This window comes from Halyomorpha halys, unplaced genomic scaffold (assembly GCF_000696795.3).
Source record: "Halyomorpha halys isolate HHAL.00 unplaced genomic scaffold, Hhal_1.1 Scaffold401.1, whole genome shotgun sequence".
Taxonomy (NCBI): domain Eukaryota; kingdom Metazoa; phylum Arthropoda; class Insecta; order Hemiptera; family Pentatomidae; genus Halyomorpha; species Halyomorpha halys.
In genome coordinates this window covers 385,996-403,466 of record NW_027108484.1, presented here as the reverse complement: position 1 = coordinate 403,466, position 17,471 = coordinate 385,996, and the positions used below count along the sequence as shown (strand labels likewise).

The window sequence follows — 17,471 nt, the reverse complement described above, 5'->3', positions numbered from 1 at the left end:
ATATATATAGTGTAGAATAGGTATGTTATCCTTATGTGCCTACTCTAAACTTGGAGGAAAGAGTATAGGATAAGCTGCCAGGAATAGTAAATTTAAAAGAATGGGGATTAATAGACAAGGAAGAAGTAAGGACCAATGGCTGCCTTCTGACTGTTTACATTACAGTTATTGAGTATCTTACTGATTTCTAGTTAGCTATTGATTACTGAGATAGACTTAACTATAATTTATGTTAACTTTATATTTGGTGATTAAATTAATTTATCAGGTAATTATATAAATGAGGGAAATTTCTATTATTCTCAACAGAAACCTGGTTCTCCTGGTGACATTCTCTTAAAGAGAATGGCGCCACCTGATCCCTGAGATATATGGAAGGACAGGTTTTATAAATTTTATTAACTAATCATAGCTGAAGGAGGGCTGGTAAAGATTTTCTTTGGGGAGAATCAGTAATTAATAATAAATGAGGATGGGATTAACGAAGTAAAAATAGACTAAGTTCCTTATATACATTTTAAATATTCATCAATTGGTAAAACATACTTGATATTCTGAAAATGATATAGTTCTTTTCATCTCCTGCTTCCAGTGAGGAGGAGTAAAGCTGCGGGATCGACTTCTAGAAGGTGTCCTATATCTCTGCAATGGAAATATTGATTTTATTATTGATATTTAGAATATTTTAATGTTAAACCTATAAAATTACTTTCATTTATTTACTTACAAGGATCCCTCTGCCTTTGATTTTTTTTCCGGACTTGGTGTAACCTCTGAATGGTTGCCATTTTTGTCCTCTTTTGTCCCTACGACTACTTGATTCTCCTCTGTCCCTATCTCGATTTCTGTCTTTGTCTTTCTTACTACTCTTCTCCTTATCTTTTTCATCCTTTTCTTTTTCTTTATCTCCACGATATAAATAACTAAAACAAAAAAAAAATTAACCATAAGATAATGAATTTCCACATCATAAATGATACCTAATTATGGTGAAAATTGTTACCTCTTTGGATCCTCAGGTATTTCATCAGGATTAATTTTAGTAACAGTCACTAAAGGATGCAACTGTGTTTCGTCTATCTCTGAACTTTCATCACTTGACCCAGCCCTATAAACAAAAAAACTTAAAATTCATGAAAAAGACAATTTTTATATGGCTTCCTCACCGCTAAAGGAAACGAAGCTGCATTCATGTAAAAAGCGAAAAAAAAAAAAAAAAAAAAAAATTGTTAGCCTCAAAATAGGAAATTTCTATTCACATTTTAGGATTTCCCTGGAACAGTCCCCATAAAGCTTATCAAACCACTGTTAGGCTTCAACAAGGGATTGGGGCACAGGTTGCAGTGCGCTCAGTTCGGAACGCTGTGGGTTCAATTCCCTGGGGCAGTTAACATTCATTTTTCAGCGGTCCCGAAGAATGAATCTTAACACCCCCACCTTGGTTAGAAGCGTGGTGGCAACCCAGATAGCCGTCAGAGGTTCACAAAAAGGACCACTAGGCCCACTTGCCTGACTTGTTCCCCCCACCAAATACCAATAAAAGTAGGCTTCAACAGTATTTTTCCACCCCATCAAAAAACAATGTTTATTCAACACACGAAACTCTGTTTTATCCATTATCTAGAAGATTAGAAGAACCTAGGGTTACTACAACTGTAACCTCTAAACTAACCATCAGAGCGCCATGAAATCTTGACAAGTACTATTTAAAGATTAGTACTACTAGGAAAACACATGGGTCTGTCAACAATGTTGCCCTATATGTGACAGATCAGGACTTATTGAGTAATGTGTTATTAATAGCATGTAAATGAACTCCAATGGGGTGGGTAGTTGGGGTGGTTACTACTACATAATAATTTGATAAGAGATAAAGTGTCTACATCCAATGTGGTATAGTGAAGTAGCAATTGAAAGTGCTTGTAAAGCCATACATTTGAGAGGACCATAGAAACCTGCTCAGAGGTCCAGGAATACATTTGAAGCTCATCAAGTCATAACAATTTGATCAAGAAAAATTAATTAATTATTATTTTGTATATATGTAAATAAAATTGTTTTACACTATAAATAACAAATTATTGTACATATTATCAATAAAACTTATTCAGAGACCTCTGTGACTTTCTACCATCTAGTCAAGTTTTGAGGGCTGGTTTCTTTCATGCTTGTTATCTGCTAGATCAGGCGACTTGTGCCCTCCACTACAATTACCTTATCCTTTACAATGTCTGGAGACTGGTTCCCTCAATTATTAATAGCATGCAAATAAACTCATCAAAAGACTGGTGCCCTTTCAGTAACCCCTCTAGCTCAGCTAATCCTTGTTTCTCTATTCAGAACTACATCTAATTCCCATCTATATATTTATTATTATATCTATAACTCTGGTAACAGGGAGAATATGAATAAACAAAAATATCATCTTATGATTAATTACTAAGAGAAAAATTTAACACTTGGTATGTGCCTTTTGACAGCTTCTGACCTGTGGAAGCAAGTTGACTCTACAAACTTTAACATAAATATGAAATTATTGCAGGGAAATATTCTTTTATCACTAAAATTAGAGGGTTAGGGATGTGATAGCTTCTGACCTGTGGAAGCAAGTTGACTCTACAAACTTTAACATAAATGTGAAATTATTGCAGGGAAATATTATTTTATCACTAAAATTAGAGGGTTAGGGATGTGGCAACTCAAACCTTTATTCCACTTTGCCATTTCGACCCTGTTCCTTGAAAGTTTCTGCAATATATGAGGCATTTTAGATAATTATTTCAAAGATTATTTTTTATTTTAGAGGATAGATACCATAAAAAAATATGGGTCATATTATATGTATCGCCAATATATCTTTGCAAATATTGTTTGTTGTTATTTATTTCCTAGGATTTTTTTTTCCTAATAAACATTATGTTTTCTCAGAGATTAAAACCAGCCTTGGGACAGGATCTCACTCTCAAGTAATAAAAAAAATTAAATATTTTTGAGAATAAGTAACATATTAATTTTCATTAAAAATGTATCTAAATTAAGACGTTATAATGCAAGGTGACAAAAGCTAAATTACATATCGAGTGATGAACGGGTTAGAAGGAGGGTGGATTTGATTTTTTCCTCTTTGAACATTAATTCAAATCCATAAATCCAGAAAATGGACAAAATTATAAGTGTTTATTTTTTGTATTAAAAAAAGAGTGTTTTAGCATTAATTTACAAATGAGTTAATTATCCAACCATACGATTTCAATATACGGTAAACGTATGAAAATAACGACAAAAACAAAACAATGCGTAAATGGAAATAGCATAATATACAATCCTTAGATTTATTTTTTGTTAGGAAAATTAATATATTGTTTATTTCTAGGGTGGATAAAATAGTCCATTTTGTTGAGAAAGGACAAAATCAACTAAATCAAGCCAAGATGGATGGAGCTCAAGAACAGGTAGCTTACATTGCTACATTCAAGTTGACAATCATCTTCAATATCTTTTTCTTTAATATTTGTCATGCAAATCCATAAATTTGGACATATTTGACTGTATTTTCTTCTGTATGAAGCAATGCCCAAATTTTTATCATTAACTTATATATTATAAACAATTTTGAAAAATACAATACGAGTAACCAACCAACCAAATAAACAGGGAATGATAAAAAAAATTACAGCACTTTTTTTTTTCATATCCACCACCAACAGGGCTTGTGGTTGCCCGTTAGTTACACAAATTCAGTTTTTAGTTTTCCGTGGCGATAATAATAATTCAAAAGGTAATTAATTAATTTAAGCAATTACTATAAGCTGAAAAAAAAGTTTCACTTACTTTTCTTTCTTCTTTTTTGATTTCTTTTTATCAGTCTTCTTCTTTTTCTTTTCTTCCTCCTCCTCACTTTCACTATCTGAAGATTCTGATGACGACGATGATGATTCAGATTCAGATTTCTTCTTAGCTGCAACAAAATAATAATACACTTATTTTAACTAATTCATTATTATGAATATTTATCAAAAGAAAAAATACAGTTAGGATTATTTTCCTAATCAATTTAAACCATCTTAAGATATAATTGTTTCTTTTCACCTCAGAACCATGAAAGAATATTTAACAAAAACTAAAAACTAAGTAAATCAATTATATTACCATGGGTATGCTCATTTTGAAAATAACAACTAAAGTCCCCCTCGTTCCCTAAGCAATCAATATAAAATTTTATCATTATTTTCAATATAATGGAAAAATAATAGCTTACCTTTTGCTTTCAGCACAAGCTCTCCACAATTAACCACTTTGGCATCTTGGAGAGGGCGGCTCACCCTATCAACTGGCAAGGACTCAACGTGCTTCACAACTGCAGACCCAGACACCACTTCGCCAAACACACAGTGCACACTAAAAAAGTTAAAACATACTATTAGCTGTTATTTCACAACAGAAAATAACCAAAAACAATTTAGTTTCTTAATAATATTATTTTGGCCAATTACTTCAGTAATATAGGAGTGTTGAAGGAATGATGATAATTAAGTTAAAAATATTTTTTATTTAAATAAAAATGAGACCATATTGTAGGCCAGAATATGACTTAGAAACAAGGTAATGATAAATAACAAACACTTAAAGAATCAAAGGAGGAAATTTTTAAATAAAAATAATGAAATTAGGTTAAGCAGCAACCAGGCAGGGATCACTGGTTAGGACAGGCATGGGTTTAATTCTCACCAAATTAAGCTACCATTAATTTAATAGTGATCTTGTTAACAAGAATTAATTATATTTCAACATTGTATAGTAGGTTGAATACCACAACACCACTACAAACAACAGTTCAGCTGTTATAAGAAAAACACAAATTAATGTATTTCTTAAAGAAACGTAAATTTAAGTGTTCTATGGTTTTGATGGAAAGAGAGAAAACTAAGTGACATACAACCATTTTCTAATAGAACTAGAATAGAAGTAATAGAACTTTCCACCCTTATATGTTGGAGAACTACCAAAATTCTGTGGCTGGAAAGTAGCATCAGTGGGTCATTTACAACCTTTACTATCAAAAATGTGTAACAGCATTCTTGAAAATTGGTAGTAACCTAATTGTAGTACTCAACCTACAATATAATTATCATATTTTTAAAAATTTAAATTATTTATTTATCATTGGATAAAAAAAATTAATCTTTTTTTAAAAAAGTTTAAATGCTAATAATAACATTTTGCCAGTTTTAACCATTAAAAACAAACTAAGCCAATTATCTCCTTGACAGTTCCGACAGAACCAACTACAACTTGCAATGTTATTAAAAGTCTTCTAAAGCCATTTAAATATTAAATCTTTTCTAATCAAGAAGAAATTCATAAGTGAATATACTCTTGACTCGAACCAGTATATTGTCGCTGCAAAGCCCAAGTGGTGTATCTTCAAATTTTATTATCCAGGGTTACTTTGAATTTTAACCTGGTTTTCTATTCACTACAAAATACAAAACTGAAGATTTTATATCACTAATTAAAAATAAAAAATGACTTTAGTCAAAATTAGAAATTGGTTGCTACAATAAATATGTAACCATAATTTTAATTTGAAAGCATGATTTTTTAGAAATTGCCAAATAAACCACACCACTTTGACATTGTATCGACAATACAGTAAGTAGTTAATTATTAGAAAACGAAAAATTAATCACAAAATAGGTACTTACCCGTCGAGGTGTGGAGCAGCCTGTGTTGTTCTACAACAAAACATGGTTAACAGAGTTAGAAGTCACTACTTCGTCACCGGACTCTAGCAACAGAGCAAAACCTCTTAGTATCAAGATATTTATCAGAAGCATAGCTACTTTCTTTTTCTCTTATCCAACTATAAATCATTCTCCACAATACTAATCGGATCAAAATACTAGCAGCTGGTGCTCTTTGTTGTATATTTGAAGATAACAGTAAACAAATCAAAGAGACAGAAAACCTTTTTTCCAGAGAAATTTAATTCTAGTAAAATTGTTGAAAATCAAGAGACATTTAATAAACTAAAGATATGAAGAAAAAACAACTGATAATTATTTTTCAAAAAAATACTAAAACTTGCCATAAAATCGGCTAAAAAACGGACAAAGTTTGACAAAAATTAAACAACACCTTTAAATTCTAAATTAATTATACTGCTTTGTAGCAACCTCATTCTATACTCATAAAACTATAAATAAAAAAACCCTTAAGAACCTTCTTCTAACCCCTAACTGAAATTAACCCAACCTTTTGAAAATATACACATTTTAAAATCCTGGTTGAATTTTTTTCACTAGCTTTAGTCAGTATTTATATAATAAATAAAAATAAATTAAACAGAAGTAGTTTATACAAAAAGTCTATACGGCATGATTTCAAATCATTTGAAGATGAATGTGAAAGAGCATCTAGATTCAGCAAGTGCACTACTTCTCCAAAACACATAAATAATTTCAACCAACTGTTCCATTAGTGAAATTCCTCAATACGTAGTTAGTCATTTTTTAAACAAAAGAGATAGTAAGCGTCTTCAATTCAAGCAATATAATCTTTCACAGTCATAAACAAATTTTCTATCTCACATTTTGAGTGACAAATATTGAAATTTAAAGAATACTTAATTTCATGAATCTAAAATTTGTATTTTCTGAAAATGATGTATTTATCACAACAAAATCCAATCAAAAATATTTTTCCTATTGAAAAAAGGAAGGTAAAATATGGTACAATGGAGAAAAGATTGACTCCATACTCCAAATAGGACTGACAATATTCTGCATATGGGTCAGTATCCAAAAATAGCAGAATTTCAAATGTACTTTATCTAAAATTTTTATTTATTACATTTTTAGTCCCATATTTTTACTAAATGACCTTTGTCATGTCTGAGAACATTCTTCTTAATTCAGTCATGATTGCCCCCCCCCCCACCTAAATAAAAAACTTTATTGTTTTTACTTTACATCTGAATTTTGTTGCATTAAATACGTTACTAATTTAAGTTTCAATTTCACACAGCCCCTTGGAATATTAAAAACAAACATTTACAAGGCACTGTGAATTCAAACAACAGAATATTAATTTCAAGAAGTTATGATTGCATATAAAAATTTGACATATTTACAGCTACTTATTAATCATTTATCTAATTAATCAAAGGAACAAAAAATATAGCAGCTCATAATGAAAAAAAAAACATGCTAGGGAGCTTTAATAAAAAATGCTCAACTGTGTTGTTATAAAGGTTTGAAGAGTACCATTTGGTCAGGAAGGAAATGGGGAATTTGGTAAAATATTAAGATAGAATCAGAGTTACCACGAGAAGGTAAAATTTACACCCTGTATTTCTTTAATTGGAAGGATCTTCAAAACCGTTTTGAGCAGAGGACTGAGCTAAAATCTTTTGGACAGATATAATTGTGAGTGTAATTTTGTTCAAAATGGCTACAACCACAAATGTTTTTGGTAAAAGTGATGACATACTGACACAGCCTCCATAAAAGGATCAATACTGTAATTCAATCTAAATTGCTGCATTTATCAATTCAAGCACAAAAGTTTTGTCAGGAAACATTCTAGGGGATGGTGATTTTGAGCATTAAACTAAAATTTTACACATAAAGACGTTAACATAAAATTTAGTTCAATAGGTAATTTGATACCCCAACTCACATGAGAAATTAAGTTATTAGTGATCACATTGCAATTATCTTTAAAATGTAAGGGAGAAAAATTCTCTTATTTTGAGAAAATTACCAATATGTGTAGTAACATTGAGTTATAGAATCTCTAGTTGGGAATATACAGCGGATTCCCATAAAATGTAATAGATACTATTAATCTCGAATTATAGGATATTGTAATTGAGGAGATGGCAATTATTGGAATTATTTTTGCAAGTTCAGGCATGCCTCTAAAGGTTAGCTTAATAACAGGTCACAATAATCATTTACATTTCTGAATTAGTAATGAGTTTGCACTGTATGTTAAATTTCTACAAAATACTATAGGATTCCGCTGTATATTTTTTTGTAGTAGGTTTTGTAGCAATAAAATTAGTTAAAAAATTGTTCATAAGAATAATACATTTTTTAAAAACTTTTTTTGAAAAGGGACCATCAGTCCTAATGACTAAAAATAATAGAATCATATCAGTTACCGTCTCACTAGTGTTGAGTGCTTACATGAAAAATTGGGATCCGTTAGTGTTTTTACCCCTGTTCGCCATCGAAAGTAAGAATGGCCTATCATGTTTCAATTCCAAATTCTCATCTATTAAAAAAATATTTATATGAAATAGAGAAAAATATATAGATCAAGCATAGAAAATTTAAAGAAAAAAGTAATTTAAAAGAAAATAAATTACAAACCATCAAATGTTCCACCATAGATTGATTCTCCACCAGTCCCATTTCCAACAGTAAAATCACCACCTTGGATCATAAAATCTTTGACGACTCTATGAAACACTATTCCCTTATAGTGGAGTGGCTTCATACATTTTCCTAAGCCCTTTTCACCTGTGCATAGGGCTCTGAAGTTTTCACTAGTAACTGGACATAGATCAGAATACAACTGGAAAACTATTCTTCCTATGGCTATACCACCAACCTCTACATCAAAGAATACTCGAGGTCGCACTTTCTTCATTTTTTTCTTTCTATAAAACAAAATGAAAACATATTAAACTTCCTCTACCATTCGAAAGTTCCTTAAACAATTAAACTGGTCCTAAAAATAAAACATTCACATAAAATTAAGAATAATTTTAATAATCTGCTTGTAGACATGCAAACAACAGGTTTTGAACTATGTGACATAACTCCTTGTAATATTATCACGGTTTGCCAGAGGTTGTTGTAATTTAAAATTAAAACACTCATTTGGTGTCTGTAACGTATGCACCAACAAAGAGGATTCTACGAATTTTCTTAAATCTCTTGAACAAAACAAAAATAGGAAAGTCCAGATATTAATTTAACATTACTAACTAAAATAGTTTCAATTATTTTGACTACCGACTACAAGATAACTGATGGTGTGCACACTTTTTACTTGTCAAATTCACAATATATAAGAACTTAATTGTACCAGTGCAAATATGGGAACTGATGGTGGGGAAAGCTCTCAGAAATTTTGAGGAAAAATGAACAAAACATAGAGACAAAAAAAAAATTACTTCTGGCAGCCTTGGGAAAGGCCTATAGAAGTGAAATGAAACGTCTGGGAACAAAGTAATGTATTAAAATTGAATTAATAACAATCATGCATTCCCTTATATAACTTAAGGAAGAAAATATTAGTTCCATAATAATAATAATAATTAGGATTCAAACAGCCATTTTCTAAGCCAATTTAGCAAGAACATTTTTAAAATTTTTATTTATTAAAAATGAAAAAAAATTTAATTAAAAAAAAAAAAGGAGTATAAGGACAGAATCTAACTCAACCAGACTAGCACTGCCAGGATTGTTAAGCTACCGTAAGCTCCTACTCTCCTGTTACAACATCAACATGTTTTGCTAGAATTGACCAGTTTTGTTCTCCTACCTCTTCCAACTGTAATAATCCATCTATAATTTTTTTCTACTTCAGCTGTAGAACATTGGTAAACAAGCTTCACTTCAAAAGAGATGAACAATTTCAAAAGTATTAATGTTCCATTAAAGAATAAAATTAGAAAATAAGCCGAAATCCTAAGATTAAAACTTTCAAAAATTATTATACAAGGATTCACCTAGATACCTTATCACACTGATATTCATTTAAAGATAAACCTCAACATTAGATGAAAAATATTGATTAACTAAAAAATGGAATCTATTTTAGAATAACCAAAATTCAAATTCCAAAATAATTCATGAGACATATAAAAGATATAATGAAGCATGGCAGAAATTAAAACACAGATACCACTATTGCTGACGAGGAGTAATTAGAAAATATAAATAATAAAATAGTTTCAATTATTAAATATAAACACATTAACAAATTGAAGTTAACTAAGTATCACCGTTAAAAATATCTAACGATAATGCAGATTAATTTATATTAACTTTAATTTATATAACTAAGATTTTGGAATTTTACTCACTAATGATTATATTGCAGTTGCATAACAACAAATAAAAATATATATATAATATTATGAAATTAAAACGATGATCAGAAAAACATAAGATACATGAAGACAACAATGATGATGAACATTTCATATTAAAATCCTCACAATGAGCATCCAACTCTTCTAAGTATTATTAATAAATAACATTAGGAAAGACTTGAACAAACTTGACCTAATCATGAATACTTATCTGATGCTTAAGGGCTACAATAATCACATCATGAAAAAGCTGTATTAAGTTTAAAAGAGAGAAATAAAGCCATAAAAATACTAATCCATTGACAAAATGAAATAGAGGTTCACTTAAACATGAAGTATATGTAATTGAAATATATGTAACAGACCGAACATTATTACTAAAACTGTACTTAGTACGAACATGGTGAAAACAGGAGTCAATTTAAAAATAATGTTAATATCAAACTAAATAAAATAAACTTACCAAAGCTGTCAATAAATTAACACTAACTCTGAAAATAAGTAAGTAAATGCGGCACTCTTATAACCAATAACGATAAACACCAACAGTCCACAATTGGCCACTGCAAAGCTTATGTCAGTGTAGCCATTATACAGTTTTCATTACAATTATTTTCAAAATGTTTTCTTCGATCAATATACCAATTATTATATACAAAGAAATAATTAATTTCTTGAAATATATTGAGTTCGAAATTTTCGTTCACGTTAAACAATATTAAATCGTTCTTCAATCGGTGAGCGCCCCCCCCTTTTCAAGAACCTTGGAAATTCCTTTTTTAATTTAAATTTATTTATATATAATATGTTTTACAATAAGTCTCAAAACAAATATCAGCTGAAGCTAGGTGGGGGCAAATTAATGTTGGGTGCCTCCTATCAATCAATAATATTTCTGTCAATAATATATTAATAAATAAATATTAAAGTATGGTCAAAGATTTATTATGAAAACATTATATTTCAACTTATAGACATTACATGTTAATAAATAAGGCTACACAAAGTATGATAAAAGAATATGACATTATGTATTACAATTTTTTTTGTATATTATTTATGTATCGATCTATAAAAGTTATATTTGAAATAATTTGAATTGGGAGAAAAAAAAATCGAGGTTATTGTGAAACATATATTATATTTATTTAAAAGTATTTTCATAATATTACTGTGATTTTTAAAATATTAACAGGGTTTAATAAAAGAATAATAATATGTCCTTAGTTTCTTTTGGCACTCAACAAACTATCTTTATTGCAAGAAATTAAATCTGGGAAATGTTTTCACATTGTTTCATAAGATGTTTTGGAATATTTTACACTATTTAGGTGTGAATTTTCTTTTCCACCTGGAATTGCTTCATTTTAGTAATTTTATTACAACAATGTTTTAAAGGAAATTATCCTAAGTTAACAATTCCACAGTTTTTTTTTTTTTTTTCTTTTTGTGGTTATAACGATATGCATACACTACTTTAAAAAAAAAACTGGTGGTGAGACACTTGCCTTATATAATAATAAACTTAAATAATATTAAATTTAAGTTTTTTAAATGTCCCTGATTCAATATCTCAAGTGAAAATTGAAAAAAACTCATAAAATGTTTCTATAGGATCAAACTCTGCTGTAAATTTAAACTTTCATAAGCTATTCAAAATTGTTAATTATAGCAAAAAATCTAATTATTCCAGCAGCAATGGCTCTGTTGGGTGACCAGTTAAAAACTTGAAAATTAAACTCATAACATAAATTTCTGGTATCGAAATCCTTTATAAATTTTTGATTTCCGATTCAACTCTGAACAAGTATTAACAATAGTTAGCTATAACAAAACAATCTATAATAAAAAAGATTGTCTAGTTGGAATTTCTCTTTTAGAGTACCAGCTAAAACTTTGAAAATTCGAGGCATTAAAGGGGTCATAAATGTCTATTACAAATTTGAACTTTTAGTTTAAACTCTAATCACTCACTCACTCATTGTTGGGCGCTACAGTCCTTGTAGGACCTGGGCCTCTGCCACCACTTTTTCCCATGCCTCACGGTCTCTAGCGAGACTCCTCCGATTTTCTATTCCCATCCCTCTCAAATCATCTTCCAAATCATCCAGCCACCGACGCCTGGATCTGCCCCTTTTCCTTTTCCCTCCTGGTGCACCATTTAGCATCCTTTTAGGTAGCCTGCAGGGCTCCATCCTTTCTACATGTCCCAACCATCTTAGCCTGCTCTTCTTAATAGCACAGAGGATATCAGGCTCTCCATACAATTCCTTTATTTTGTCATTGCTTCTGATTCTCCACCTGTGCTCCTCTTTAACGGCTCCAAAGATCTTTCTCAGGACTCTTCTCTCCCAAACCAGTAAAGCTCTTCTATTTTCCATGGTTAATGTCCATGTCCCACTGCCATACATTACCACTGGCCTCATTATTGTTTTGTACAACAAAAGCTTTGCTTTCCAGGAAAGACTTTTGTATCAGAGAGCTTTTTGCAGGGCATAGAAACATCTGGTTCCTGCTACCATTCTGCCCTTAATTTCTACTACTAAATTATTGTTCTCCGTCATAACTCCTCCCAGGTACTTGAAAGTACTGGAGCTGTGAAATATGTTTTCCCCCACCTCCACAATATCTCTCTCTTCTCTCCCTGGTCTGTATAGAGGTTTTCATATATTTAGTCTTTTCACTATTTATATTAAGTCCTAAATCCTGTGCTACTCTCTTGAATTCTTCTACGGCACCGGCCAGTGCTGTTTTGGTTCTCCCTATGATGACTACATCATCCGCATAAGCCATTTGTTGTGTGAGCCTACTGTGAATGGTGCCACCCGGGTTTATCCTTATTTTTCTAATGGGAACTTCTAGGGCAAGGTTGAACAATACTGGTGATAAAGGGTCTCCTTGTCTTAAGTCACTGTTAACCCTAAAGCTATTAGAGATGCTCACTCGAGTTTTCACCTTGCAACTAGTCCTTTCCAGGGTCATCTTTGTTAATCTTATTAACTTCCTCGATACTCCCAGTGATTGCAATGCCCTTAATAATTTCTCTCTGTCTACACTATCATAAGCCTGTCGGAAGTCAATAAAGAGGTGGTTTAAGTCAACATTGTACTCATACGTTTTCTCGAGCATTTAGTTTGAACTCTAATAAATTATTAAAATTTTTAATCTCAATGAAAAAGTAACATTTCAATTGAAGGATCAGCTGAAAATTTAACGCAAAAGATGTCTAAGGTATTAAACTCCATTACAAATTTAATCTTTTAGATTTAACTCAATCTAGGAACACAAAATTGCTAATCATATAAAAAAAATGCTAATTTAAAAAAAAAGTTAGAAAATTTTGAAATGATCTCTCAACATTGATATTTTCAATGAAAATTTTTCATTTTTATTAGTTTTTTGTTGTTTACAACTATAAGTTGAATCTAAAATTTGAAACTTATAGCTGTAATGGTGAATCTTGTAAGAATGATGGTGTTTGATGCTGTAGAGCCCTTTTAAGTTATGAATTTTCAAATTTTTAATTGATCTCCTGACAAAGATATCGTACCTTGAAAATTGCCATTTTCAGCTGCAGTTAACAATTTATTGTAACAACTTATTAGGGTTCAATATAAAATTAAAAATAAATAATTGAGTTTATCTAATTTCAAAAAATGTATTTTTTGGTTACTTTGGATTTTTTTTTAGATTCAATCAGAGACAAATCTAAAATTTGAAATTTATCATGGAGTTAGAAGCCTTATAGGCTTTTAACGCAAAGGCAATCCAATTTTTTAAATGGTCTCCCAACTAACTTATTGCAACTTGAAAACCACCGTTTATTCACAATAAATAACCATTTTTAAACCTACATAGAGTTGAATCTTATTGTTGAAATTTATAGCAGAATTTGATGCTGAGGTCTTTTATGAGTTTACTTTTCAAATTTTTTACTGGTCCAATATATCCAAATATATCTATAACAAATGAATCTTTTGTGAGATAGTCAAGTGACCATTGCTGTACCACTTGACCTGTGATTCATGTAGTATAATCTTGAAATTGGTTTAGAACCTGTAACGTTGATGTAAGAAAAAGAATAAAGCAATATCAGAAAGAACAGCGTAGGACTCTGTAGACTAGGAGTCTTGGTCCGACGAAGTAAAAGAAAAAAGAAAATCATACCTAAATAAAGTGGTTTTCAATTTTTTTTTTTTAGGACTTCATAAAAGTTCTAGATTATGCCAAATAAGAAAATTGCTATTGAGCTCTTTTCTTATCAATCAAGGTCGACAAATAATTTATAAGATTAATTAAGACTGAAAAAGACAACTCAATGGATCTTAGTTGTCTTTGTTTTTATTTTCTCGCTAATATTCTTTTATAGTTCTGGCTTAGTGCTTTAGATTGTTGTCAAGATGGAAAATGAATATTTGCGCTATAAGCACCTTTTCATTTTAGAAAATATTGGATACTTTTCCTTATTTACACAACACACCACCAGACTGAAGAAAACTGGAAGAAAGTTTCATGAACTGCAGAATCTAAATTAAAAATATTTGGTTCTAGAAGAAACCAGTTTATGAGACATACACCATGCTGTACCATCTGGGTTTAGGCTTGTGTATGCATAAGTGCACCTAAGTATGTCTGTATACATTCTGCTACTGAGGTAAACAGATGAAAATAAAATAGTTGTTATTTATTTAAATAATATTTATCATTCCATCCATTCCAAAGTTGAGGTATTTGTTCGGCCCAGGCACAAAATTAAGAGGTGAGGGGCAATTATATCAGAAAGTCAGGAGATAAATCAACAACAGGATCAGACCAGGTAAGGATTTAATCTACCAGTCACATAGGATCCTAAAGTTTGATAGGTATTCACTTTAATTTCTTGCAGGAGGATTCTATGTGAACATTCTAAAGGTTATTCTCCTCCAGCAGTCCAGAGGGAGAAAACAAGTTCTATAGGTGTTCCCACTAGGTTATGCTAATAGGTATTAAGGATGGAAGAAAGACCCAAAAAAGGTTTAGTGTACTTGAAATAACAAAATACCAAAATAGGGGTAGAGTTATCTGATTAACTAGTATTCACTCAATACATATGTGTATCCTTTAAATCGGTTAAAAAGAATTCTCCAAAAGTCGGTTTAATATATTGAAGATATGATCTAGCTGAAAGGATGTGGTATTTATCACATAAAGTTTAGAACCAACGTGCGTGCTGAACAACATCAATAGTTGAGATTACTGATATCGTACACTGGACAAAGCCAGTCAGAATCGAACTGGGATGGTCTTCATCAAGAGTTTCTGTGTTGTTTTCTCAATACGATTAGGCTCGATCATTGTTGGAATAGCATATTTCGTAAGTTTACTATTTTGACGTGTGTCGCTTGATATACCGCAGGTATTAATCAATTTATTTATAGCAGCATAATGAGGTGTTAGTTGTTGGGGAGGGTGAGAGGGGGTGCAGTCCGCAAATAAACCAAAAAAAAACTTTATTTGTGCTGACCTGAATTTCAGGTCTTCATCAGTGGTTAAACTTCTCTGTCACACATTTTAACAAACCACTTTTAACTCAACCCCTTTTAACAAAAGCAGTTTAGCCAGAACCTCTGGCTAAGCTCCCTGATGAAGACCTGAAATTCAGGTCGAAACGTCGGCACTAATAATTTGTTTTTTCATTAGTGTTTATTTTCTGACATCAACCCCCGACTATCTTCTCCACATATTTGTGGTAGCTCTACTAGCTTTAAGATAGTCTCTAGGACAACCCCAGTCATTGGTATTGTCTTTTGTATACGTCCAATTCAAAATAAAACAAAATCCTTATTCAGTTAGATGAGCCACTAACTTAAATTTAATTTAATATATATTTGGTTTAATTTTTTATTCATACGAAGTTCCAAAAGCTTTGGTTTAAATTTATATTAATAGAGAAAAATATATGATTAATTGAACATATCACAGTTCTGAGATAGCAGATGACAAGTGGATGGTCCTTGCAATACTAAAACTTAGTATCAGTATTATTAAGCGATGATAGCCACTCGAAATCACGGTGCCAAGTTTTTGGAAAGTGATTCTCTGCCTTCAATCAGTGTGGATATTAATATGAAAACTAACTTATTAGAATAAGTTATAGGCTAGTTTATAGGCGCTGGGGCACAAAGGGGAGGGGGCATTAAGAAACTTTCTGCCCATCTGGGAGTGCAACCTTTATAGTAAATGACTACTGGACCTGGAACGCGCGATTCAAGAGATCCTTTACTCCTATGATCGTCAGAATTACTAGTAGACCAAGCATTGTTCGATTACGGACATTTTTTTCAACCAATAAAACATGTTGCAAGTTTGTTTGAATGTTTTCACAATCGCGGTGTGTGCTTTTAAAAGTTACGGCACTTTTTATAAAGTGAGGAAACAATAGTTCCTTCAGTAGTTGTCCTGACTAGTGATATCTCTACCATCTGCCCTCCACTTACTTCTGCGATCCATAAATTTAATCGTATCAAGAATGAACTGAGAAGTACGGTTGCTTCAAGAAAGATTCAGCAGTTTATCATTGATGTTGATATCGCTGGTATTAATAAATAAATATCATTGTAAGAAGTAATTCATAATTTTGCTAATAAAAAATAAAGAAAAGTATCTTTTGTAAATGTTTAATGTTTGTTACTTTTCGAATATTAAATAAATTAATGGTTTTAACAAGCGAAACCTATCTCTAATCTGGAGGGCCCCTATAGCTTGAAGTGCCTAAAGGCCTCGAAAGTCAAAGATGGCCTCTCTTTCCTATATTTTATGAAGGGGTCCAGAGTGTTTCTGGTAACACTTCGCTTTTTCTAAGTCAATTAATTAATAAAAGGTTGAGTATACAGTACAGAACAATGATAAGATCTCATTTAACCGAAAAAAATGACATTTTATTAAAGACGGAAAATCTTACTAGTAAATTAACAATCTTTTTACATTCACTTACCTATGTATAGAATACATAGTAAGGGGAAATATGGCGATCCTGAAAAATTTCGAATTCGAGTTTTCAACGGAAATAAACGTTTTGAGTTCGCCTGTGTCCAAACAAACAAAAAAAACATGTCTCGCAAAACGGTCTGTGTGTGTCTATGAATAGCCTAGCTCAAAAACGAAAACTCATACGGACCTGAAATAACGAATTTAAGGTGGGTATGTTCCTGTGATGTGACAACCCGTTTTTTCCAATAACGATTTTGTCTAAGCTCGCCATGACGATGTAGAATTAAATTATCTTTAATATAAGCTAGGTCTTAAGCTCATTGAAACATTCTGACAGGGTTTAGATTACGAATTTAAAAAAAATCTTCCTCTAAAGTACCTTTAATAGAGT

General features: G+C 31.1%; 2 protein-coding genes across 2 annotated transcripts in view; one reads left to right on the top strand and one right to left on the bottom strand.

The window, feature by feature from the left end:
- Window positions 1–17,471, bottom strand: part of Moca-cyp (nuclear cyclophilin protein Moca-cyp) — a gene marked incomplete at its 3' end in the record, with an annotated part of 26,201 nt that overhangs the window by 7,240 nt on the left and 1,490 nt on the right. The window contains 8 exon segments of the mRNA XM_067046825.1: window positions 547–642; window positions 728–923; window positions 1,004–1,108; window positions 3,832–3,958; window positions 4,259–4,398; window positions 5,706–5,735; window positions 8,193–8,280; window positions 8,379–8,668. Of these exon segments, the coding sequence (XP_066902926.1) occupies window positions 547–642; window positions 728–923; window positions 1,004–1,108; window positions 3,832–3,958; window positions 4,259–4,398; window positions 5,706–5,735; window positions 8,193–8,280; window positions 8,379–8,668 (1,072 nt within the window).
- Window positions 15,378–17,471, top strand: part of LOC106682298 (uncharacterized) — a 12,556-nt gene continuing 10,462 nt past the window's right edge. The window contains exon 1 of the mRNA XM_014423072.2: window positions 15,378–15,464. Within this exon, the coding sequence (XP_014278558.2) occupies window positions 15,390–15,464 (75 nt within the window). The 5' untranslated portion in view covers window positions 15,378–15,389. The remainder of the gene's footprint in view (window positions 15,465–17,471) is intronic.